This window comes from Balaenoptera physalus (genome assembly GCF_965194825.1).
Source record: "Balaenoptera physalus genome assembly, chromosome: 12".
Taxonomy (NCBI): domain Eukaryota; kingdom Metazoa; phylum Chordata; class Mammalia; order Artiodactyla; family Balaenopteridae; genus Balaenoptera; species Balaenoptera physalus.
In genome coordinates, this window is record NC_138897.1 from 50178024 (window position 1) to 50205266 (window position 27243).

A 27243-nucleotide genomic window follows, 5' to 3' on the forward strand; every position below is an offset into this window, starting at 1 on the left:
AACACTCTTGGACATAAATCGTAGCAATATTTTTTTGGATCTGTCTCCTAAAGCAAAGGAAATAAAATTAAAAAATACACAAATGGGACCTAATTAGACTTAAAAGCTTTTGCACAGCAAAGAAAACCATTAATAAAACAAAAACACAACCTACTGAGTGGGAGAAAATATTTGCTAATGATATGACTGATAAGGGGTTAATATCTAAAAAATATAACAGCTCATACAACTCAACATCAAAAAAGCAAACAACTCAATTGAAAAATGGGCAGAAGACCTGAACAGACATTTTTACAAAGAGAACAGGCAGATGGCCAACAGGCACATGAAAAGATGCTCAACATCACTAATAATCATGGAAATGCAAATCAAAACTATAACGAGATATTACCTCACAGCTTTCAGAATGGCTGTCATCAAAAAGAACACAAATAACAAATGTTGGTGAGGATTTGGAGAAAAGGGAACCTGCATATACTGTTGATGGGAATGTAAATTGGTACAGTCACTGTGGAAAACAGTGTGGAGGTTTCTCAAAAAACTAAAAATAGAACTACTATATGACCCAGAAATTCTACTCCTGGGTATTTGTCTGAAAAAACCCAAAAACACTACTTCAAAAAGATACATGCACCCTGATGGTCATAGCAGCATTATTTACAATTGCCAACATATGGAAGCAACCCAAGTGTCCATTAACAGATGAATGGACAAAGAAGAGTGGTATATATATATATATATATATATATATAATATATATATTATATATTATATATATATTATATATATTATATATATATATTATATTATATATATATATATATATATATAATAGAATACTACTGAGCCATAAAAAAGAATGAAAAATTGCCATTTGCAACAACATGGATGGACTTGGGGTATTTTTTTAAAATAAATTTATTTATTTTATTTATTTTTTATTTTTTTGGCTGTATTGGGTCTCTGTTGCTGCGTGCGGGCTTTCTCTAGTTGCGGCGAGTGGGGGCTACTCTTCCTTGCGGTGTCCAGGCTTCTCATTGCGGTGGCTTCTCTTATTGCAGAGCACGGGCGCTAGGCGTGCAGGCTCAGTAGTTGTGGTGCACGGGCTTAGTTGCTCCATAGCATGTGGGGTCTTCCTGGACCAGGGTTCCAACCCGTGTCCCATGCATTGGTGGGCGGATTCTTAACCACTGCACCAGCAGGGAAGCCCGGGCTTGGGGTATCATGCGAAATGAAATAAGTCAGACAGAGAAGACAAATACTGTATGATATCACCTATATGTGGAATCTAAACACTACAACAAACTAGTGAATATAATGAAACAGACTCACACTTGTGGTTACCAGTGGGGAGAGGGAAGGGGAGAGGGGCAACATAGGGGTAGGGGATTGAGAGGTACAAACTACTAGGTATAAAATAAGCTACAAGGATATATTGTACAACACAGGGAATAGAGCCAATGTTTTGTAATAACTATAAATGGAGTATAACCTTTAAAAATTGTGAATTACTACTGTACATTGGTAACATATAATATTGTACATCAACTATACTTCATTTAAAAAAAAATATATATATATTAGATATTAAACTGGCTAAATAGCAATACCCTTCAATGTCAAAAGACAAAGCAGTTGGCTTGTGAAGCTGCCTCCAGCTGTGCTCAGTTGGTCACAGACTGTCACAGGAGGAGGTGGGCTGGGAGGTGCAGAACCAAAAGCAGAATCAGCCCAATTCCTTCCCTTCATCAAGGTTGACTCTCCACAAATTTAGCACCACAGAGGCACTGAAAAGACACATGTGAAATACAAATCTGAGCGTTTGCTTTCCTTGCTCAAATCCTTCAGTGTCTCATCAACTCCTGTAAGATAAACTGCCAGCCCTTTACCGTGGACACAAGGTTTTCCATGATTTGTTCCAATGGACATCTAGGTCTCATGGCCACCATTTCCCACATGTACGTGATGCTCTTTATGCCTGTGTCACACCAGGCTGCACACTGCTGGTGGTTGCCTCACCCCAATTCCACCACCTTCTCCTCACCACCTTGCTGCATGCTTCCCTAACAATGAGCTGAGGATTCATCTTCTGCAGATACCATCTCTGATCTCCCGAACTAGCCTGTGCTCTGGGTCTGCATGTCCAAACGTAGCACATAGGTAGAGATTTCTTAAAGATTATCCTGGAATGTTTGCTTAAGAGTTGATCCCTCTTACTAGTCTGTAGCATCCCCAAGGGTGGGACTGTGTCTGGTTCTTCTTTGTAGTCCCAGTGCCTCGCCTGTTCATGCCAGATACCCAATAAATATTTTTGAAATGAAATGAAGTCAGTGGATTGAAAGTGTGAACAAAATGTGGGTTAGGAATCATGCCGCTGAGTGGTCCACTGAAAGAATGGATCTGGGAATGCTGGGAGAAAGTCTAAGATCAGGGTCAGAACTACCAGGTGAGACTGTAGGATGTGGGCATCTTTCAGTATCTGGAAAAGTTCTTGTTGTGCTAGCACTCAGAAATCCAACTCAGGTCTAAGGGAGAAGCAGTCAGAATAAAAGTCAAGAGTTTGGCATTTAGGACTCGTATGAGAAAAACAACAACGACAAAAATGGGAATGGAGTACAAATTAGGAACAAGAATCACAACAGGCAACTAGTCAGTTTAACAAGCTCCAAACCAGCGAATGACTGTCTATCCTAGAACAAGGATTATCTCTGCTCTGTCTTGTGCAGGCTTCCTGGTGAGGTCAGAGATCAGGTTGGGCCAGTGTGACTGGTTCCATAGTGTGGCAGCCTCCTTGGGGCTAGTGAGCACAGCACTGGCTCCTGTTCGCCTTTCAGGGTGCACCCCTCTTCCAGTCTGCTATCTGGATGCAGCTTGCTCTCTCCATTCCTGATTCCTAGCCCCTCTCCCTCCCTCTCAACACTTTTCTTCCTGCTGCTTCAGGAGGAAAGCCGCCCTCACCACCTCCATCCATTCTGTCTTTTCTTTCTATTAGTTTTCCCTTTTCCATGCTACCTCTGGGCAGAATGTAGATCTGAAATTTGTATTACTCTATTTATCAGAGGAAATTTTACGTTCTGTATTTTCACTAGAAAATGTAAATGCTCCCTCTTCCAAAGTTTTTTTCACTCTTAAAGAAGATCCAACTAATAAAATTGCTTGGTATTCATTTAGACTTAATTAAAACCCATTCTGCTAGAGCTTGAAGAAAAGCAAGCTACTGTGTGTATTGGGGGGGGGGAGGGGATTGAGCGTGTGGGAGTGGACGCACTAAGTCTGATGCCCCCTCTCGAGTCCCTTAAGAAGGGCAGCACACAGAAAGGGGCGGGGTAACACAAAATCTCAAGTAATTCTGAAATTTCTTTCAGAAAACTTATCCCTCAGGGAACAACAGTTCATTTCTCTCCATGAAGCTTCATTCCTAATTTTCTCAGTTGACCATAAAATATCCTGGAAATTGCATACCTGGGGTTTTACTCCCAAAGGGGATCCTCCGAAACTGGTTTCTTCTTGAACAAAATGCCTGGAATGCCTCAGGTCATTCTCATTTTAGGAAAGACTTGATATCGTAAGAGCAGATGAGATCTGGGCAATTTCATACACAGAGACATATGTTGTCCAAGAAACTCACATTTTGAAGGGGATGCTTGTGAAGCCCAGAGAGGTATGGGACTTGCCTATCACTGCATGGTTCGTCTATGGTGGAGACTGGGCACCAGTCCCATCCCCAGTGTCCAGGTTAGGATGACAAGTCACTACTGGGCAGGAATTATGGGCACGTGTCTCGTCATCTACAAAGTGAAAGCTATTTCATACTCCAGAAGTTGAAGATCAAAGCAAAGAGAGTCAGAAGTGGGGTTTGCTACGTTCAGTTTAAATGAATGAAGATAGGATATACCTACAACCTACATGGAGCCTCCCTTTCCTCCATATACGTAAACGGTCTTCCCTTAGTAACAATTATAATAGGATTTTGGTAAATGAGAATCACTGTGTACTAATTTTTACAAACTCTTCTATAGTCCTCCAGGGATTTGATAACTTTCTTATTTTCCCAATGCTCTCCAGGAAGAGGTATTCTGTATAAAAGATTTACCTATTGCTTATCTTCATATGATGTGGATAATATTAAAGGCACTGAATTATCTCTTACCTGCACAGCTTTTGCTCTGCTCCAAGAGACACTGTCCTCTGTTACTCTAACTTCCCAATCCTACCACTGAAGGCCTTCCTATTCCTCTTTCAACTTATTCCTAAAATTCAAGCATTTGAGACTCTGAGGAAACTTAAGATGATCTAGTCTAGTGGTGTTCAAACTTTTTTTAACCATGGTGAAAAATATAGTTATGTCAACAACCAATACACACATATACAAACGCATACTCTTACTATTTGTGATATACTCTGCTATTTCCTTTTCTTTTATGTTCTATCTAATTCCATTAAAAATATTTCCCTATATAGTCTTGCTAAATTGACTTCATGACTCATTATTGGGGGGTGTGACCCACAGTATAAAAACATTGATTTAATCCAATTCTCTAATTTCACAAATAAGCAAAGTACGGTGAAGAAACTTAAGTGACTTGTCCAAGAATTGAACCCAAATATGAATAGAATTCTCAGTCTAGATATGCAGAGCTGCAAGCCTTGGAACGTAGACATTTAATAATATCTCTTCATGATTTTTCTTTTAGAAGCATAGATCCTCCCATAATCTACAGCTACTAGAAGAGACAATTTTGATAACAATGTTAAGAATTGATTGAATAAGGGTAATTCAATCAAGTATATTTTCCATGTATATGGAATATATTTATTTATTTATTTATTTATTTATTTTTCAGATTATAAAAGTTAATTTTTTAAAATTTAATTTAATTAATTTATTTTTATGCAACAGGTTCTTATTAGTTATTTATTTAATACATATTAGTGTATATATGTCAATCCCAATCTCCCAGTTCATCCCCCCCCACCCCACTTTCACCCCTTGGTGTCCATTAGCTTGTTCTCTACATCTGTATCTCTATTTCTGCCTTGCAAACTGGTTCATCTGTACCATTTTTCCAGATTCCACATATATGCATTAATATGCAATACTTGTTTTTCTCTTTCTGACTTACTTCACTCCATATGACAATCTCTAGGTCCATCCGCATCTCTGCAAATGGCACAATTTCGTTCCTTTTTATGGCTGAGTAATATTCCATTGTATATATGTACCACATCTTCTTTATCTATTCCTCTGTCAACGGACATTTAGGTTGCTTCCATGTCCTGGCTATTGTAAATAGTGCTGCAATGAACATCGGGGTGCATTTCAAATTCTGGTTTTCTCCGGATATATGCCTAGGAGTGGGATTGCTGGGTCATATGGTAATTCTATTTTTAGTTTGTTACGGAACCTCCATACTGTTCTCCATAGTGGCTGTATCAATTTACATTCCCACCAACAGTGCAAGAGGGTTCCCTTTTCTCCACACCCTCTCTGGCACTTATGGTTGGTAGATTTTCTGATGATGCCCATTCTAACTGGTGTGAGGTGATACCTCATTGTAGTTTTGATTTGCATTTCTCTAATAATTAGTGATGTTGAGCAGCTTTTCATGTGCCTTTTGGCGATCTTGAGACACGAAGATGAATGAGACAGTGGTAGAGTCTTGGATCAAGGTGTATCCATAGGCATGGAAAGAAATGAACTAATTCAATTCATGCTATGAAAGATTTTAGATGACTAACTGGTCATATGAGATTGACAGATATTTAATGGATGCCTATAAGGGTGACTGTATTTTCTAAAACTCAACTTAGTCTAACAAGAATGAGTACATAAGGGGATAACAGATAGATGATTTTAAGTTAAGACTGAAAGAGCTGGTGATCAGTGTGAACCCATCCTAGAAAATCAGGAGGTATGGTTACTACTAATTATTGTACCCGACACTTAAAATCAACAGTTGTTCCAGATTTCAAAACTCCTTATAAAGCAATTTTCATTTTGCACAGATTTTCCAGTTGACAACATGATGGATGTTTTCTAAGTAATCACTGTCTATCATGGAGCTTAGTGGTTTTAATTTCAGGTATCATTTCTCAGCCCTTTTTTCCTGCTAAGCTACATGTTTTTCTGTCTTAGCTGAGGATGCTTCACAAGTACTTTGCCAAAACATGCAGTGAGCTGCACACACCCTTACCTTCAGAAAAAGGACATCCCTTTCGATTCTAGGGAAACCATAATTGCTAAGCCAGTGGAATTTTCTGTGGTCTTTTCTCCCCTTCCTTTTTCTCTCTCTAGGGGAGGGAAAAGTGTAGAGGGAGGAGTCTGGTGTCCTCCTTACCTGCTGCTGGGTACTCCTTTCTGAGGTAGCCTGTGGTGCAGGGCAGAAAGGAACTGTTGACTTGGATAGAGACTGGGAGAGGCCAGAGTTAATGGAGGGTAGGTGTCCTGTTCCCTCTTGTTCTGGTAGAGAATAGCTCCTCTTTCAGATTCTCATCCTTGCTTCCTCTCAGCAGAAAATGAGGCTCCCCTGAGCCTCCCATCAGAAAGTCTGAAGATTGAGAGAGGAAGGCATTGACTCCCTAAAATAGTTGATTACCAGAATATGGTAAAGGATTTAACTTTTTCTTTTTTCATTTCTTTAGGCAATCAGTTGTTTTTCACTGATAAATTTTATGAAATTGGAATGGGTGGAAAAGTGTTAAGGTTCCAGTTAACTGTTTTAGTGCTTGCTGTGTGATTTGGTCCAAAAGTACTCGTCGATGTCGGTAGTTAGTTGGAAGCATCTTGATTCTAACCATTCTGTGAAGATTATACTCTATATGAATAGATAACAGCCATCAGCAGCAGTTAATGAATCTTATTAGCTTGTGATATTTGTTTGGGGTTTGCACTCCAGCTTGTATGTAATTGTTGTGAAAAGGATGAGTGTATAAGCCAAATTTCCCTCACGGGTCCAGGTCTTCCGTCCTCTCCATTCAAGAGTTGAACATTTAATCTTAATTTTTCAGTGTCATTTGTCACAATATCTTCTCTCCTCCCGGTATCTCAGTGCAGGTGAAGCAGAAGATGTAAATTCTCTAAGGGAGGCTGGGTGAGGGGTGGAAACATTGGTTTCAAACTGTGGAAATGTAAAATAACAAGGAACAGGCTAGAACTTGATTGAAATCCACCAATTGTGAAAGATTAGTCAGGGTTTAATGTATTCTGGACACTGTAAAAATCTCAAAGTTTTTGAAATTAAGACCACAGGTAAGTAATAAGTGCCATCCCAGGATGGGATTTACCATCATCATGTCAGACCATGTCCTATTTTTGCTGGGAATCTTTCTTCCCTCTAAAGCACATATTTAAATCTAAGGATTCTTTCTGTTGGATGGTTAACCTAGTTCTATCAGTGAGCCCACAGGTGGCACCTGGGTGTGCCAGTGTGGCATTGTGGTTCAGACTTTCTCATGACTTTTTGGGGGGAGAGATGCTTTTCAGGGCTTAAATTGTTAGGTGATAATTTGGTATTTTAAAAGAAAATTATAGCTCAATACTTTGGTTCTAGGATTATACCTACATAGATCAGGGCTGAACACATTATACAAAGACAGCAGAGCCTGTATCGTCTTCAGTCTAAAAACTGAGTAAGTTTTAAGGCCATCAAAAGTAACCTGTGACAACTTAAGCCTTGATAGCATGGGATATCTATCTAAATATCCTCTAGAGTGCTGGCATCCTTACAAATGAATATAAGCTTCAGAGTAATAGGAAACATCTATTGGACACTCGGACTCAATCTCAGAACTGGAAGGGAAACTGGAACTCCAGAAATGTAAAAAATATAGCTATGATTATTGCACTGTAGTGTATAAGGTGTTTTCACTAACATCCTGGACTACCTTGTTAATAATGTGTTGTAATATACAGATTCTTAAATATGTGCATAGTCTTTGACCCAGAAATTTCAATTCAAAAGGAAATAATGCAAAGTGCATGCAAAGCTATACACACAAAGATATTAATCACGTCATTATTTACAATATAAAAGAAGTGGAAGAAACCTCAATGTTCATTCATGGAATGAAAGATCCCCTAAAATACTTTTAAAGAATTTTAAATATAAAAAGTAGGCACAAACTTTTGTATATAATAATCTCAACTTTAAAATTATATGCAATGAATAAGGTTGTAGAGAAAGGGTGTAGAGACTAAGTACTAACTACAGATTGGGTTTTCTTAGGCATTACCTGTCAGCCAAAGGGTAGAGGTATGATAGCATTAATTGAAAGGAAAACTATCATGGTGTGAGCAGTAGATGTCTCTGGGTAATGGAACATGATTTCCATTTTCTTTTTATTTATTTATTTTTCAATTTTATTTAATTTATTTTTTTAAACAGCAGGTTCTTATTAGTCATCAATTTTATACACATCAGTGTATACATGTCAATCCCAATCGCCCAGTTCATCACACCACCACCCCCACCACCCCCGCCATTTTCCACCCTTGGTGTCCATACGTTGTTCTCTACATCTGTGTCTCAATTTCTACCCTGCAAACCAGTCATCTGTACCATTTTTCTAGGTTCCACATATATGCGTTAATGTACAATATTTGTTTTTCTCTTTCTGACTTACTTCACTCTGTATGACAGTCTCTAGATCCATCCATGTCTCTACAAATGACCCAATTTCGTTCCTTTTTATGGCTGAGTAATATTCCATTGTATATATGTACCACATCCTCTTCATCCATTCGTCTGTCGATAGGCATTTAGGTTGCTTCCATGACCTGGCTACTGTAAATAGTGCTGCAAGGAACATTGGGATGCATGTCTTTATGAATTATGGTTTTCTCTGGGTATATGCCCAGTAGTGGGATTGCTGGATCATATGGTAATTCTAGTTTTAGTTTTTTAAGGAACTTCCATACTGTTCTCCATAATGGCTGTATCAATTTACATTCCCATCAACAGTGCAAGAGGGTTCCCTTTTCTCCACACCCTCTCCAGCATTTGTTTGTAGATTTTCTGATGATGCCCATTTTAGCTGGTGTGAGGTGATACCTCACTGTAGTTTTGATTTGCATTTCTCTAATAATTAGTGATGTTGAGCAGCTTTTCACATGCTTCTTAGCCATCTGTATGCCTTCTTTGGACATTTGGAGAAATGTCTACTTAGGTCTTCAGTCCATTTTGGATTGGGTTGTTTGTTTTTTTAATATTGAGCTGCATGAGTTGTTTATATATTTGGGAGATTAATTCTTTGTCTGTTGATTCATTTGTAAATATTTTCTCCCATTCTGAGGGTTGTCTTTTAGTCTTGTTTGTAGTTTCCTATGCTGTGCAAAAGCTTTTAAGTTTCATTAAGTCCCATTTGTTTATTTTTGTTTTTATTTCCATTACTCTAGGAGGTGGATCAAAAAATATCTTGCTGTGATTTATGTCAAAGAGTGTTCTTTCTATGGTTTCCTCTAAGAGTTTTATAGTATCTGGTCTTACATTTAAGTCTCAAATCCATTTTGAGTTTATTATTATGTATAGTGTTAGGGAGTGTTCTAATTTCATTCTTTTACATGTAGCTGTCCAGTTTTCCCAGCACCACTTATTGAAGAGGCTGTCTTTTCTGTATTGTACATTCTTGCCTCCTTTATCATAGATTAGTTGACCATAGGTGTGTGGGTTTATCTCTGGGTTTCTATCCTGTTCCATTGATCTATATTTCTGTTTTTGTGCCAGTACCATATTGTCCTGATTACTGTAGCTTTGTAGTATAGTCTGAAGTCAGGAAGTCTGATTCCTCCAGCTCCATTTTTTTCCCCTCAAAACTGCTTTGGCTATTTGGGGTCTTTTGTGTCTCCATACAAATTTTAAGGTTTTTTGTTCTAGTTCTGTAAAAAATGCCATTGGTAATTTGGTAGGGATTGCATTGAATCTGTAGGTTGCTTTGGGTAGTATAGTCATTTTCACAATATTGATTCTTCCAATCCAAGAATATGGTATATCTCTCCAACTGTTAGTATCATCTTTAATTACTTTTATCAGTGTCTTATAGTTTTCTGCATACAGGTCTTTTGTCTCCCTAGGTGGGTTTATTTCTAGGTATTTTATTCTTTTTGTTGCAATGGTAAATGAGAGTGTTTCCTTAATTTCTGTTTCAGATTTTTCATCATTAGTGTATAGGAATGCAAAGGATTTCTGTGCATTAATTTTGTATCCTGCTACTTTACCAAATTCATTGATTAGCTCTAGTAGTTTTCTGGTGGCATCTTTAGGATTCTCTATGTATAGTATCATGTCATCTGCAAACAGTGACAGTTTTACTTCTTCTTTTCCAATTTGGATTCCTTTTATTTCTTTTTCTTCTCTGATTGTCATGGCTAGGCCTCCCAAAACTATGTTGAATAATAGTAGTGAGAGTGGACATCCTTGTCTTGTTCCTGATCTTAGAGGAAATGCTTTCAGTTTTTCACCATTGAGAATGATGTTTGCTGTGGGTGTGTCATATATGGCCTTTATTATGTTGAGGTAGGTTCCCTCTATGTCCACTCTCTGGAGAGTTTTTATTATAAATGGGTGTTGAATTTTGTCAAAAGTTTTTCTGCATCTATTCAGATGGTTTTTATTCTTCAATTTGTTAATGTGGTGTATCACATTGACTGATTTGTGTATATTAAAGAATCCTTGCATCGTTGGGATAAACCCCACTTGATCATGGTGTATGATCCTTTTAATGTGTTGTTGGATTCTGTTTGCTAGTATTTGGTCGAGGATTTTTGCATCTATATTCATCAGTGATATTGGTCTGTAGTTTTCTTTTTTTGTAGTGTCTTTGTCTGGTTTTGGTATGAGGGTGATGGTGGCCTCATAGAATGAGTTTGGGAGTGTTCGTTCCTCTGCAATTTTTTGGAAGAGTTTGAGAAGGATGGATGTTAACTCTTCTCTAAATGTTTGATAGAATTCACCTGTGAAGCCATCTGATCCTGGACTTTTGTTTGTTGGAAGATTTTTAATCACAGTTTCAATTTTATTGGTCTGTTCATATTTTCTGTTTCTTCCTGGTTCAGTCCTGGAAGGTTATAGCTTTCTAAGAATTTGTCCATTTCTTCCAGGTTGTCCATTTTATTGGCATAGAGTTGCTTGTAGTAGTCTCTCAGGATGCTTTGTACTTCTGTGGTGTCTGTTGCTTTTCGTTTTTCATTTCTAATTTTATTGATTTGAGTCCTCTCCCTCTTTTTTTTGATGAGTCTGGCTAATGGTTTATCAATTTTATTTATCTTCTCAAAGAACCAGCTTTTATTTTTTTTGATATTTGCTATTGTTTTCTTTGTTTCTATTTCATTTATTTCTGCTCTGATCTTTATGATTTCTTTCCTTCTGCTAACTTTGGGTTTTGTTTGTTCTTCTTCCTGTAGTTCCTTTAGGTGTAAGGTTAGATTGTTTATTTGAGATTTTTCTTGTTACTTGAGGTAGGCTTGTATAGCTATAAACTTCCCTCTTAGAACTGCTTTTACTGCATCCCATAGGTTTTGGATCATCGTATTTTCATTGTCATTTGTCTCTAGGTATTTTTTGATTTCCTCTTTGATTTCTTCAGTGATCTCTTGGTTATTTAGTAACGTATTGTTTAGCCTCCATGTGTTTGTCTTTTTTACGTTTTTCCCCCTGTAATTCGTTTCTAATCTCATAGTGTTGTGGTCAGAAAAGATGCTTGATCTGATTTCAATTTTCTTAAATTTACTGAGGCTTGATTTGTGACCCAAGATGTGATCTATCCTGGAGAATGTTCTGTGCGCACTTGAGAAGAAAGTGTAATCTGCGGTTTTTGGACAGAATGTCCTATAAATATCAGTTAAATCTGTCTGGTCTATTGTGTCATTTAAAGCTTGTGTTCCTTATCAATTTTCTGTTTGGATGATCTGTCAATTGGTGTAAGTGCGGTTTTAATGTCCCCCACTATTATTGTGTTACTGTCGATTTCCTCTTTTATAGCTGTTAGCAGTTGCCTTAGGTATTGAGGTGTTTCTATGTTGGGTGCATCTTGGATTGACCCCTTGATCATTATGTAGTGTCCTTCCTTGTCTCTTGTAACATTCTTTATTTTAAAGTCTATTTTATCTGATATGAGTATTGCTACTCCAGCTTTCTTTTGATTTCCATTTGCATGGATTATTTTTTCCATCCCCTCACTTTCAGTCTGTATGTGTCCCTAGGTCTGAAGTGGGTCTCTTGTATACAGCATATATATGGGTCTTGTTTTAGTATCCATTTAGTGAGCCTGTTTCTTTTGGTTGGAGCATTTAATCCATTCACGTTTAAGGTAATTATCAATATGGATGTTCCTAGTACCATTTTCTTAATTGTTTTCGGTTTGCTTTTGTAGGTCTTTCCTTCTCTTGTGTTTCTTGCCTAGAGAAGTTCCTTTAGCATTTGTTGTAGAGCTGGTTTTGTGGTGCTGAATTCTCTTAGCTTCTGCTTCTCTGTAAAGCTTTTGATTTCCCCATAGAATCTGAAAGAGATCCTTGCCAGATAGAGTACTCTTGGTTGTAGGTTCTTCCCTTTCATCACTTTAATTATGTCATGCCACTCCCTCTGGCTTGTAGAGTTTTTGCTGAGAAATCAGCTGTTAACCTGGCATAAAGGGTCAACCTTAAGTACTGAAAAATCTTTGTGTTATTTGTTATTTGTCGTTTTTCCCTTGTATGTTATTTGCCGTTTTCCCTTGCTGCTTTCAATAATTTTTTCTTTGTCTTTATTTTTTGGCAGTTTGATTACTATGTGTCTCAGCGTGTTTCTCCTTGGGTTTATCTTGTACAGGACTCTCTGCGCTTCCTGCACTTGGGTGGCTATTTCCTTTCACGTTAGGGAAGTTTTTGACTACAAGCTCTTCAAATATTTTCTTGGGTCCTTTCTCTCTCTCTTCTCCTTCTGGGACCCCTATAATGCGAATGCTGTTGCGTTTAATGTTGTCCCAGAGGTCTCTTAGGCTGTCTTCATTTCTTTTCATTGTTTTTTCTTTGTTCTGTTCTGCAGAAGTGAATTCCACCATTCTATCTTCCAGGTCACTTATCCATTCTTCTGCCACAGTTATTATGCTATTGATTCCCTCTAGTGTATTTTTCATTTCAGTTATTGTATTGTTTATCTCTGTTTGTTTGTTCTTTAATTCTTCTAGGTCTTTGTTAAACATTTCTTGCATATTCTCGAGCTTTGTGTCCATTGTTTTTCCGAGGTTCTGGATCATCTTCACTATCATTATTCTGAATTCTTTTTCTGGAAGGTTGCCTATCTCCACTTCATTTCATTGTTTTTCTGGGGTTTTATCTTGTTCCTTCATCTGGTACATAGCCCTCTGCCATTTCATCTTGTCTGTCTTTCTGTGAATGTGGTTTTTGTTCCACAGGCTGCAGGATTGTAGCTCTTCTTGCTTCTGCTGTCTGTCCTCTGGTGAATGAGGCTATCTAAGAGGCTTGTCTCTTTTTATGTTTTTATATTTTCTAAATTTTCTACAGTAAACACACATTAATTTTATACTAGGAATATAATCAGTGGTGCACCAATAGCAAAAAAAGTCTTAAAATCCTAACACTGACTTTTCTATTGATTTCATTTCTATTCCTTGTAAAAGTAGAAAGCATATTATTCTTGAGGTGAAAGCCTGGGTCTTAGTGTTCATGTTCTGCTCCTTCAGCAGATGGTCTTCCAGGGAGGGTCATCCAGTTTTAAGGGCATTTACTGGCTTGGTGTTTTTAGGTTAGAGTGCCATCTTTGGGACATAGCTGGCATAACTGGTTGCCACCATTTGCTGATGATGTGAAATGCACAATTCAAATATGATTTTGTGACGTGGACAGTTAATTATTCAGTTAGCCCAGGGATCAGGACGTGTAGATGAAACTCAAAGCAGTCCCTCACTGCTTTGTTTCATTGAAAGAACTTCCTCTGATCGCCTCACCAACAGCCTCATCCTTCTCCTATCTACTCCAGAGCAAACTTCACAAGTGATTTTGAAGTCACTGTTCTCCTGGTTCTTTTTTTTTTTTTTTTGGTTACTGAGCTTATATATAAGAAATAGAGGAAATAGTTTTGAAGGAAAATAAAAACTATCAATCAGTCAATGGTTATAATGAAAAGTATTTACCAGCAGTCTCAAATTTCCAGAAGTTTTAACTTTTTTCTGAAGTATTTATCCTGTGTAAAATATCACACTAGAAAAGGCAAAGCATTAGATTAATGCTATTTTTGAAGGGCTCAAAGTTATTCATTTATACATTCAATTTAATTTTATTTTTAATCAAAATTCCATCAAGTTTGCTATTTTTTCTAAACTTGAGTGTATCAGAAGTGCCAAGATAATTTAAAAAAATAAAAGGTAATGGGTGGCGACTGCACTTAGCAGATATCAAAACATACTAAAAACAATGTAGTACATCTGTAACAATAGTCAGAATTATCAGCATACTTAATAATATGTTAGTGTAATAAAGGAGAGACTAGAAATGTATCAAAGCATATATGGTAATTTATAATAATCATTTAATGGTTCATTCTTTTATTCAATCAACTTACATTTATTGATTGTCAGAATCTGCATAAATGATGGGTATACATCAGGTAATCATAATTCTTACTAGATTATTAAAAATTTACGAATTGTTTAAATCAATTATTATTAAGTTTGTGTTTAAGCAAGTCCTATCAAGAACTGTTGGTGGCAGGCGCTCACCCGGCTAAGCCTGCGTGGGGCCACCTAGGTAGCTCCCAGCTCCACAGGCGGCCTCCGGGTCCCGACCGCTGAGCCCACGGCCCTAGGCAAAGACAAGGGCTCAACCGAGGATCGGCAGCTGGCACAGCTGTCGGGTTAGGTCACGGTGGAGTCTGATTTTTGCGATGCTTCCCTTCGCGGTTAGCTGTTGAGGAAGTGTCCATCCCTTTGTCCCAGATGAAGAGCCATTTGTGAGTACCAGCATCTGTGCTACCAATGTGAGACCTAGTTGGTCCATTCATTGATTGCTCAGTTGAGCACTCAATTCATTCATTTTGCCAATCAAGACTTCTGGACGGAATCTGCCTCACCTGTTTCTTTCCAAAGAAAGCATGGTAAAGGCTTCAGCCATAAGTTGCCTCTTTCTCTGTGCCTGGAGACCACCCTCACCATTTTCCTGTGCAGCCCTGCATGGTGTGGGGCCCTCTCCTCTCCAGAACTGCACAGAGCAAGGCACTGGAAATACAACAAACAAGCAGCCACTGACGGTGCCTTCACAGAGCTGATAATTTTGGTGGGAGAAAACTAAGGAAGAAGCAAAATTTGTGGCCCTGAACCAAGACGGTGGAGTAGAAGGACGTGCTCTCACTCCCTCTTGTGAGAGCACCAGAATCACAACTAGCTGCTGGACAATCATTGACAGGAAGACACTGGAATTCACCAAAAAAGATACCCCACAACCAAAGACAAAGGAGAAGCCACAATAAGACAGTAGGAGGGGCACAATCACAATAAAATCAAATCCCATAACTGTTGGGTGGGTGACTCAGAGACTGGAGAAAACATATAACACAAAAGTCCACCCACTGGAGTGAAGGTTCTGAGCCCCACGTCAGGCTTCCCAACCTGGGGGTCTGGCAACGGGAGGAGGAATTCCTAGAGAATCAGACTTTGAAGCCTGGTGTGAGTTGATTGCAGGACTTCAACAGGACTGGGGGAAACAGAGACTCCACTCTTGGAGGGCACACACAGATTAGTGTGTGCATCGGAACCCAGGGGGAAAGAGCAGTGACCCCAGTGGAGACTGAACCAGACCTACCTGCTAGTGTTGGAGGGTCCCCTGCAGAGGCGGGAGGTGGCTGTGGCTCACCGTGGGGACAAGGACACCGGCAGCAGAAGTTCTGGGAAGTAGTCCTTGGCATGAGCACTCCCAGAGTCTGTCATTAGCCCCAACAAAGAGCCTAGGTAGGCTCCAGTGTTGGGTTGCCTCAGACCAAACAGCCAACAGGGAGGGAACCCAGCCCCAACCATCAGCAGTCAAGTGGATTAAAGTTTACTGAGCTCTGTCCACCAGAGCAACAATCAGCTCTACCCACCACCAGTCCCTCCCATCAGGAAACTTCCACAAGCCTCTTAGATAGCCTCGTCCACCAGAGGGCAGATAGCAGAAGCAAGAAGAACTACAATCCTGCAGCCTGTGGAACAAAAACCACATTCACAGAAAGACAGACAAGATGAAATGGCAGAGGGCTATGTACCAGATGAAGGAACAAGATAAAATTCCAGACAAACAACGAAATGAAGTGGAGATAGGCAACCTTCCAGAAAAAGAATTCAGAATAATGATAGTGAAGATGATCCAGGACCTCGGAAAAACAATGGACGCAAAGCTCGAGAAGATGCAAGAAATGTTTAACAAAGACCTAGAAGAATTAAAGAATAAACAAACAGAGATGAATAATACAATAACTGAAATGAAAAGTACACTAGAAGGAATCAATAGCAGAATAACTGAGGGAGAAGAACGGATAAGTGACCTGGAAGACAGAATGGTGGAATTCACTGCTGCGGAACAGACTAAAGAAAAAAGAATGAAAAGAAATGAAGACAGCCTAAGAGACCTCTGGGACAACATTAAACGCAACAACATTCGCATTATAGGGGTCGCAGAAGGAAAAGAGAGAGGGAAAGGACCTGAGAAAATATTTGAAGAGATTATAGTCGAAAACTTCCCTAACATGTGAAAGGAAATAGCCACCCAAGTCCAGGAAGCGCAGCAAGTCCCATACAGGATAAACCCAAGGAGAAACATGCCGAGACACATAGTAATTAAATTGCCAAAAATTAAAGACAAAGAAAAATTATTGAAAGCAGCAAGGGAAAAACAACAAGTAACATACAAGGGAATTTCCATAAGGTTAACAGCTGATTTCTCAGCAGAAACTCTACAAGCCAGAAGGCAGTGGCATGATATACTTAAAGTGATGAAAGGGAAGAACCTACAACCAAGATTACTCTACCCGGCAAGGATCTCATTCAGATTCGAAGCAGAAATCAAAAGCTTTACAGATAAGCAAAAGCTAAGAGAATTCAGCACCACCAAACTAGCTCTACAACAAATGCTTAAGGAACTTCCCTAAGTGGGAAACAAAAGAGAGGAAAATGACCTACAAAAACAAACCCAAAACAATTAAGAAAATGGTCATAGGAACATACATATCGATAATTACCTTAAACGTGAATGGATTAAATGGTCCAACCAAAAGACACAGGTTTGCTGAATGCACACAAAAAGAAGACCCATATATATGCTGTCAACAAGAGACCCACTTCAGACCTAGGGACACATACAGACTGAAAGTGAGGGGATGGGAAAAGATACTCCATGCAAATGGAAATCAAAAGAAAGCTGGAGTAGTAATACTGATATCAGATAAAATGGACTTAAAATAAAGAATGTTACAAGAGACAAGGAAGGACACTACATAATGAGCAAGGGAAAAATCCAAGAAGAAGATATAACAATTATAGATATATATGCACCCAACATAGGAGCACCTCAATACATAAGGCAAATGCTAACAGCTATAAAAGAGGAAATCGACAGTAACACAGTAATAGTGGGGGACCTTAACACCTCACTTACACCAATGGAGAGATCTTCCAAACAGAAAATTAATAAAGAAACACACGCTTTAAAAGACACAATAGATGAGATAGATTTAATTGATATTTAAAGGACATTCCATCCAAAAAGAGCAGATTACACTTTCTTCTCAAGTGGGCACGGAACATTCTCCAGGGTAGACCACATCTTGGGTCACAAATCAAGCCTCAGTAAAAGTAAGAAAACTGAAATCAGATCAAGTGTCTTTTCTGACCACAATGCTACGAGATTAGAAATCAATTACAGCGAAAAAAACGTAAAAAACACAAACACATGAAGACTAAACAATACGTTACTAAAAAACCAAGAGATCACTGAAGAAATCAAAGAGGAAATCAAAAAATACCTAGAGACAAATGACAATGAAAACATGACGATCCAAAACCTATGGGATGAAGCAAAAGCAATTCTAAGAGGGAAGTTTATAGCTATACAAGCCTACCTTACGAAAAAAGAAAAATCTCAAATAAACAATCTAACCTTACACCTAAAGGAACTACAAGAAAAAGAATAAACAAAACCCAAAGTTAGCAGAAGGAAAGAAATCATAAAGATCAGAGCAGAAATAAATGAAATAGAAACAAAGAAAACAATAGCAAATATCAAAAAAACGAAAAGCTGGTTCTTTGAGAAGATAAACAAAATTGATAAACCATTAGCCAGACTCATCAAGAAAAAGAGGGAGAGGACTCAAATCAATAAAATTAGATATGAAAAAGGAGAAGGTACAACAGACACCGCAGAAATACAAAGCATCCTAAGAGGCTACTACAAGCAACTCTATGCCAATAAAATAGACAACCTGGAAGAAATGGACAAATTCTTAGAAAGGTATAACCTTCCAAGACTGAACCAGGAAGAAATAGAAAATATGAACAGACCAATCACAAGCACTGAAACTGAAACTGTGATTAAAAATCTTTCAACAAACAAAAGCCCAGGACCAGATGGCTTCACAGGCGAATTCTAGCAAACATTTAGAGAAGAGCTAACACCATCCTTCTCAAACTCTTCCAAAATACAGCAGAGAGAGGAACACTCCCAAACTCATTCCACGAGGCCACCATCACCCTGATACCAATACCAGACAAAGATGTCACAAAGAAAGAAAACTACAGACCAATATCACTGATGAACATAGATGCAAAAATCCTCAACAAAATACTAGCAAACAGAATCCAACAGCACATTAAAAGGATCATACACCATGATCAAGTGGGGTTTATCACAGGAATGCAAGGATTCTCCAACATACGCAAATCAGTCAATGTGATACACCATATTAACAAATTGAAGGAGAAAAACCATATGATCATCTCAGTAGATGCAGAGAAAGCTTTTGACAAAATTCAACACCGATTTATGATAAAAACCCTCCAGAAAGTAAGCATAGGGGGAACTTACCTCAACATAATAAAGGTCATATATGACAAACCCACAGCAAACATCATTCTCAATGGTGAAAAACTGAAACCGTTTCCCCTAAGATCAGGAACAAGACAAGGTTGCCCACTCTCACCACTATTATTCAGCACAGTTTTGGAAGATTTAGCCACAGCAATCAGAGAAGAAAAAGAAATAAAAGGAATCCAAGTCGGAAAAGAAGAAGTAAAGCTGTCACTGTTTGCAGATGACACGATACTCTACCTAGAGAATCCTAAAGATGCTACCAGAAAAGTACTAGAGCTAATCAATGAATTTGGTAAAGTAGCAGGATACAAAATTAATGCACAGAAATCTCTTGCTTTCCTATACACTAATGGTGAAAAATCTGAAAGTGAAATTAAGAAAACACTCCCATTTACCATTGCAACAAAAAGAATAAAATATCTAGGAATAAACCTACCTGAGGAGACAAAAGACCTGTATGCAGAAAATTATGACACTGATGAAATAAATTAAAGATGATACAAACAGATGGAGTGATATACCATGTTCTTGGATTGGAAGAATCAACATTGTGAAAATGACTATACTACCCAAAGCAATCTACAGACTCAGTGCAATCCCTATCAAACTACCAATGATATTTTTCACAGAACTAGAAGAAAAAATTTCACAATTTGTATGGAAACACAAAAGACCCCGAATAGCCAAAGCAATCTTGAGAAAGAAAAACGGAGCTGGAGGAATCAGGCTCCCTGACTTCAGACTATACTACAAAGCTACAGTAATCACGACAGTACGCTACTGGCACAAAAACAGAAATATAGATCAATGAAACAGGATAGACAGCCCAGAGATAAACCCACGCATATATGGTCATCTTACCTTTGATAAAGGGGGCAAGAATATACAGTGGAGAAAAGACAGTCTCTTCAATAAATGGTGCCAGGAAAACTGGTCACCTACATGTAAAAGAATGAAATTAGAACATTCTCTAACACCATACACAAAAGTAAACTCAAAATGGTATAAAGACCTAAATGTAAGGCCAGACACTATCAAACTCTTAGAGGAAAACATAGGCAGAACACTGTATGACATAAATCACAGCAAGATCCTTTTTGGCCCACCTCCTAGAGAAATGGAAATAAAAACGAAAAAACAAATGGGACCTATTGAAACTTTAAAGCTTTTGCACAGCAAAGGAAACCATAAACAAGACAAAAAGACAACCCTCAGAATGGGTGAAAGTATTTGCAAATGAAGCAACTGACAAAGGATTAATCTCCAAAATTTACAGGCAGCTCATGCAGGTCAATATCAAAAAAACAAACAACCCAACCCAAAAAGTGGCAGAAGGCCTAAATAGACATTTCTCCAAAGAAGATATACAGATTGCCAACAAACACATGAAAGAATGCTCAACATCATTAATCATTAGAGAAATGTAAATCAAAACTACAATGAGATATCATCTCGCACCGGTAAGAATGGCCATCATCAAAAAATCTACAAACAATAAATGCTGGAGAGGGTGTGGAGAATAGGGGACCCTCTTGCACTGTTGGTGGGAATGTAAATTGATACAGCCACTATGGAGAACAGTATGGAGGTTCCTTAAAAAACTAAAAATAGAACTACCATACGACTCAGCAATCCCACTACTGGGCATATACCCTGAGAAAACCATAATTCAAAAAGAGTCATGTACCACAATGTTCATTGCAGCTCTATTGACAATAGCCAGGACATGGAAGCAACCTAAGTGTCCATCGACAGATGAATGGATAAAGAAGAGTTGGCACATATATACAATTGAATATTACTCAGCCATAAAAAGAAATGAAATTGAGTTATGTGTAGTGAGGTGGATGGACCTAAAGTCTGTCATACAGAGTGAAGTAAGTCAAAAAGATAAAAACAAATACCGTATGCTAACACATATATATGGAATCTAAAAAAAATAAAAAGTAAAATGTCATGAAGGACCTAGGGGCAAGACGGGTATAAAGACACAGACCTACTAGAGAATGGACTTGAGGATATGGGGAGGGGGAAGGGTAAGCTGGGACAAAGTGAGAGGGTGGTATGGACATATATACACTACCAAACTTAAAATAGATAGCTAGTGGGAAGCAACCGCATAGCACAGGGAGATCAGCTCGGTGCTTTGTGACCACCTAGAGGGGTGGGATAGGGAGGGTGGGAGGGAAGGAGACGCAAGAGGGAAGAGATATGGGGATATGTGTATATGTATAACTGATTCACTTTGTTATAAAGCAGAAACTAACACACCATTGTAAAGGAATTATAGTCCAATAAAGGTGCTAAAAAAAAAAAAAAACAAAAGAAAAGCATGCTAATGCACCTAGAGCCTGTCATACAGAGTGAAGTCAGAAAGAGAAAAACAAATACCATATGCTAACACATATATATGGAATCTAAAAAAGAAAAAAATGGTTCTGAAGAACTCAGGCGCAGGACAGGAATAAAGACGCAGATGTAGAGAATGGAATTGAGGACATGGGGAGGGGGAGGGGTAAGCTGTGACAAAGTGAGAGAGTGGCATGGACGTATATACACTACCAAACATAAAATAGATAGCTAGTGGGAAGCAGCCGCATAGCACAGGGAGATCAGCTCAGTGCTTTGTGACCACCTAGAGGGGTGGGATAGGGAGGGTGGGAGGGAGGGAGAGGCAAGAGGGAAGAGATATGGGAACATACATATATGTATAACTGATTCACTTTGTTACAAAGCAGAAACTAACACACCATTGTAAAGCAATTATACTCCAATAAAGATGTTAAAAAAAATAAAGAAATGGCCAAACTGAACATAGCCATTCCAGTCAACCTGGTTACATTCTTATTTTGAAGAACTGCTGAAAACAGTGATTTAATCCAGTACTTATGAAGCAGTAGTAAGAGGCCCAGTGCAATCATGCCAATCCCTGTTGGTCCGAGACCAACATTTGAACCCCCAGTTTGGTCATCAGTGACAGACACACTGGTAATGGAGCTGCCGTCCCCAGTGCTGATGCCGGTGGTACTCGGGTACAAGCACATGTTGTCGATGTCACAGTCACAAGCCATTAACTCCACGATCTGCGGCAATTCGCATGCTCTGTTAAAACTGTCCTTTAGTAGGATTGGGATCTCGTAATATAAGGGATATAAAGGCTGCTCAGCTGTCAGGATTGCAGAGGTAGCTGAGAAGGAAGAGAAGGGAGAGAAAATAAAAATTTCTTGGGGGTAACCCTTCCTAATACCCAAGACTAACTTAGGGCCTGATTTTTTTCATGCTCCTTCAATCATAGAGTACATTGTATTTTTTAAAATTAATGCTTATGATGCTTATTTCCAGAGTATAATATTATATCCTATTATACTTTAGCATATAATATGCACTCAATGAATATTTGTCCAGTGAATGAAGAATATTGAGCTGAAAGGAAATATTGGAAGTCTTCTATTTGGGATTGTAGTTTACAAATACCCTTCTGAAGACTGTTGTTACCTCTTATTCAAAACTGCTGTCCTATTATTTAAAATTATTCCAATAACTATTATTTTCCTAATTCTTTGTGCTATGATTACCTATTGATTTTTATAGAAACTATTGCTTAAAACATAGGTTGAAATTTGCTTATCAACCCGAGGAGGGTTTAGAGGTGATTTACTCCTAAATCATGAATAGTAATTGATTAATCCTTAACAGTCAATTATTATTATTATTATTATGGGTTATTACTTTCAGTTAGTTATGTGATAAGCTGGCTAGGTCTACCAAAATGTGACCTGTGGTCAAAATAAGAGTCAAATAAGGCATGGCCACAACCTGTTAGGCGGGATTTTATTCTTTTTTTTTTGAATTTTATTTTATTTATTTTTTTATACAGCAGGTTCTTATTAGTTATCCATTTTATACATATTAGTATATATATGTCAATCCCAATCTCCCAATTCAAGGTGGGATTTTATTCTGTTCTTCAACACCAACATGTAAATAGGACCTGAGAATATTCTTTCCAATGTGACTACATTTTTTACAGGCAAATGCATAATATCATTTAAATACCTTTACAAACCTTCATGCTGAACATTTTTTCTTATGTTTTTACTCATAGTATCTAGGATCTGAATGAGGGAAAAGTGGTTAGCAATTATTTAGAATAGCATATTGGGCTTTGTAGGGAAAGGTGAATTCAGAGTTGTCTTGATTTTAATGGAATTACTTAGCTTTTTAAAATATTAAAGTTGTTTTGTGGGAAAGGGCTAGAAAACAGGTGACTTAATTTCCTCCAAGTCCTTAATGGTGGCATTTTTTTCTGGCATCATTTTAAGATGAATGGAGAAGCTTGGTGGCCTCAGAAAGGTGGGTTTTTCCACTTACCTTGGACTCTGTAGTCTGACCCCCATCTTACCACCCTACCTCCTGAAGTTTCCTGTTTCCCCAAATGAATATGTGATTAGGGAGCTATTGTAGCCCAAATGAGGTTCTCTCATAATGTTTCATTTTCTATTATACATTTAACATCTCAGGAAAAAGAACCCAAGGTATATAGTGTTATGTTGCCTGAAATTTATTCTCAATTTTTATCCATGTGAGGCCTTCATTTTAAAGTAGCAACAGTTAGTACAAACACACATACTATTATGGGCTCTTTACACTCTTGGTGGAAATAGAGTTAGAAAGTATTGTTGCGTGACTTGACTAATTATTTGGTAATTATTTTTGCTTTTGGTCTTAAAGTATGAGCAACTTTGCATTCTGCTTACCACTTATTGATCTGATATCCCAACTGTCCGCTGTCCCTGGGGGTTCATCAACAACACAGAAGGTAAAGGGAGACCCATAAGAGTGATCGTTAATGACTGTTGCAGAGATAAGGATGGAGGAAGAGGCAAGGCAGATGGTTTCCCTCTCAGCAACGATGACTGGGCAGTAATCATTGATACCAGGAACTTCGATACATATGGTTCCGTGGCTGTTTTCCCAGAGCCATCTGAAACAGCAAAACATATTTGGTGTTGGGATAAATGATGTCAGGGAGAAAATTCTTTCTCATATCCCATGATGATGCCACAGCACAGAGGAATAGTATGACTGATTCCTGAGATGGTGAGTGATAGGTTCCTGCCTGCTTCAATCTCCTGAAGATATTCTGCTTAGATGAATAAACAATGGCCCTTGTTTTTAGGCTTCTGTGGATACATTTTGATGTATTTTTCTTTTTATTTACTTGAATGTACAAGCACTGGCTCTGGTCAACCTGGCTAGAATTCATTTTAGGAACAGGCCCTCTAGAATACTGATAGTAAATAAGACTATAATATTTATATAACTCACCCACCCAGATGTTAAAAGTGACACTCATAGGATGAAGATTAGAATGTATGGACTGTAATTGTTTGGGCATTACCATGGTTTCTCTTTCAATCTTATACTGCCCGTTTATCTTTCTCTTTGTTTGGCTACTGTAAATCTCAGATATAAACTTAATGCAAACCTACAATATCTATCTTCTATTAGGTATGTATCTGGGACATCTATTTTCTCCCTTCTTTCCTGGTTACTGATCTTCTTCTGTTGTTTTGTTATGTAGTAGCTGGTTTCCCAGACATTGCTCTGGAGAACCATTAACTATCGCTAAATAAACAAATTCCTGTTGCTACTCACCAAGAGGAATGTTTAACAGATTTTCCCACGTGAGAAGCAGCTCAATTACAAGTTAATTCAGTGCATCTGCACTTAACGACTTTTAATTTGGATCTTATATTTGGAATAACCTTGTGCTTTCTTGGTCTTTATTTAATTAATTAATTAATTTATTTATTTTTTCCATATTTGAAAATAACATTTATTGCATAATTTACTAGCAGGTAATAAGGGAATAAGTACATTTGGGATATTAAGGTATTCCTTATGCTTGAATAAGTCTGATTATTGGTAAGTGAGCTACAAATAAAGTAGAGCATTATGTTTAAAGCTGTTGGAAATCGGAGCAAATTGAAACAAAAATAGATACAATCTTCCCATCACTCAGTTTTAAGGAAAACACGACCTATTATCGGCCTTTCCTTCTACAATTACATTACATAGCAGGAAACTCTCAATCTTTTGAATCATCCTTTTTTAGAGAAGCTTATGAACTCCTCCCTATCACAGATACTTCTGACCCCTATGTTCTTCCAAGATTTCTTTTTTTATGCACTCTTTTTTCTGCATTTGTTTTTGCCTTTTTTAGCAGCTTAAGGTGACTCAACTTACTTCACTTTCTGCTGTCTCTGATCCATCCTCAAACATTATTCAATTTTTTATTTTTTAACATCTTTATTGGATATACTTGCTTAATTGCTTATAACACAATGGTGTGTTAGTTTCTGCTTTATAACAAAGTGAATCAGCTATACATATACATATACCCCCATATCTCTTCCCTCTTGCGTCTCCCTCCCTCCCACCCTCCCTATCCCACCCCTCTAGGTGGTCACAAAGCACCGAACTGATCTCCCTGTGCTATGCGGCTGCTTCCCGCTAGCTATCTATTTTAAGTTTGGTAGTGTATATATGTCCATGCCACTCTCTCACTTCGTCCCAGCTTACCCATCCCCCTCCCCGTGTCCTCAAGTCCATTCTCTAGTAGGTCTGCGTCTTAATTCCCATCCTGCCCCTAGGTTCTTCATGACCTTTTTTTTTTTTTTTAAGATTCCATATATATGTGTTAGCATGTGGTATTTGTTTTTCTCTTTCTGACTTACTTCACTCTGTATGACAGACTCTAGGTCCATCCTTTCTTGGTCTTTAACATCTTACTTTGGACAACAACACTCACACAGGCCTCTTATTGTAGCTCAGTTTTAGTGGCTCTAAAATACCTATACACTTCGGGACACTGCCTTTCCTGCAGGTCATCCCCAGGTGAATTTTGTGCACCCTTGTAGCACTTACTTTAAGTAAATATTTCTAACATACTCTACAAGCTGATCAACCATCTCAAGAGATGAGGTCGTAAGCAGAAACTGAATTTTATTTATATATTTTAACTTTTATGCTTTACACTGTTAAGTCACATACAATTCTTTTTTGGAAATAGGTGAAATAAATTATGACTTAAATGTAAATTATGGTTAAAAGGATACTGAATTCAGTCCTTGACCTAAGGTATTTAGAGCTCTCTGTGAGTCTTACAGACACCAATAAACTGTATGTTTTATCTGAGTCAATCTAACATCAACATTAGAATAATATTTGTATTGAATGTAATAGTAATAATATTATTAAAATTTGAAAATAAATTTTCTTATCATCTATAGCCAGGATCTCTGCTGTGTATATCCCATTGGTAATATATTTTTACTTCTTATCAAATTCCCTAGAAAATTGTATCTCACCAGTCCTTGAATCTACTTTTAACCAGTTGCCTGCATCATGTCCCATGATACACCTGTTTTTAAATAAAGTCATTCATCCATTCATCATTTGCTTATATGAAAGTTAATCATTTTAAGCCACACAATGTGCTGAACTTATATATGGTGTTTGCATTCTTTATGGTGATAATTGACTTGGTTTATAAAATGTAAATAGAATAAAATTCCAGTATTGAACATATTAGTGCACAGATTCACAACAGAATTTTATAATTTTATAATTATTACTCTTCTGGCTCTTAATATAATTGTTAATAAAATGTATGAATTTATTTCAGGTCTGTTCATGAAATCACAGCACTGTCTCCTGAGGGAATATGCTTTATTCATTTTCACATGTGGTACACTTTGTTTTTCTTAGATTTTAAGGCATGTTGGTTTCAGAGCACCTCATTGTTGGCCTGTTAGGGGTTGTGGTGTCATCTAGCCAGCTTGTGTATATGGATTTTTGTTACATGTAATGGATTCAAAGTTCTTGACATTATTGAAAGAAAATCTGGTCTCTGTACCAGGCATAAATTCAAACGTCCAAAGCATTTATCTGGCATATTCTTTCCCCTGATAGACTTCATAATTTTTGTTGTCTGTCAATTTATTAACTGATTAAGGAATCAAAACTGTTAATTTCAAAAGTAATTTACAGGTCAGTAGACTTTGTTCACTCCAAAAATATTGGAAGGAAGAAAATAAGAAAGACAAGGAAAAGACAGAGAGAATACTTATATATTTCACTATCGTTATTTCCCAGAATATCTTATATAGGTCTAATTCCTGTATAATCTGTGT

The 27243-nt window shown here is 37.8% G+C and overlaps 1 protein-coding gene across 1 annotated transcript; it reads right to left on the reverse strand.

Moving 5' to 3' along the window:
- Positions 1 to 900: 900 nt before the first annotated feature.
- LOC309639194 (desmoglein-4-like) lies at positions 901 to 25479 on the reverse strand. Its single transcript, XM_082416234.1, has 3 exons — positions 23803 to 25479; positions 21390 to 22232; positions 901 to 20898 (listed from the first exon to the last, which is right to left on the reverse strand). The coding sequence occupies exons 1-2, from the start codon at positions 24044 to 24046 to the stop codon at positions 21787 to 21789; spliced, it is 690 nt and encodes a 229-aa protein (XP_082272360.1). The 5' UTR covers positions 24047 to 25479; the 3' UTR covers positions 901 to 20898; positions 21390 to 21786.
- Positions 25480 to 27243: the final 1764 nt, after the last annotated feature.

Bases quoted from the DNA above. Each gene is read 5' to 3' on its own strand.
- LOC309639194 (XM_082416234.1), bottom strand. From the start codon at position 24,046: ATGTTTTGCTGTTTCAGATGGCTCTGGGAAAACAGCCACGGAACCATA. The intron at 22,233-23,802 runs GTAAGCAGAATG...CTTCCTTCTCAG, and splicing joins GGATATCAGATCAATAAGTG to CTACCTCTGCAATCCTGACA.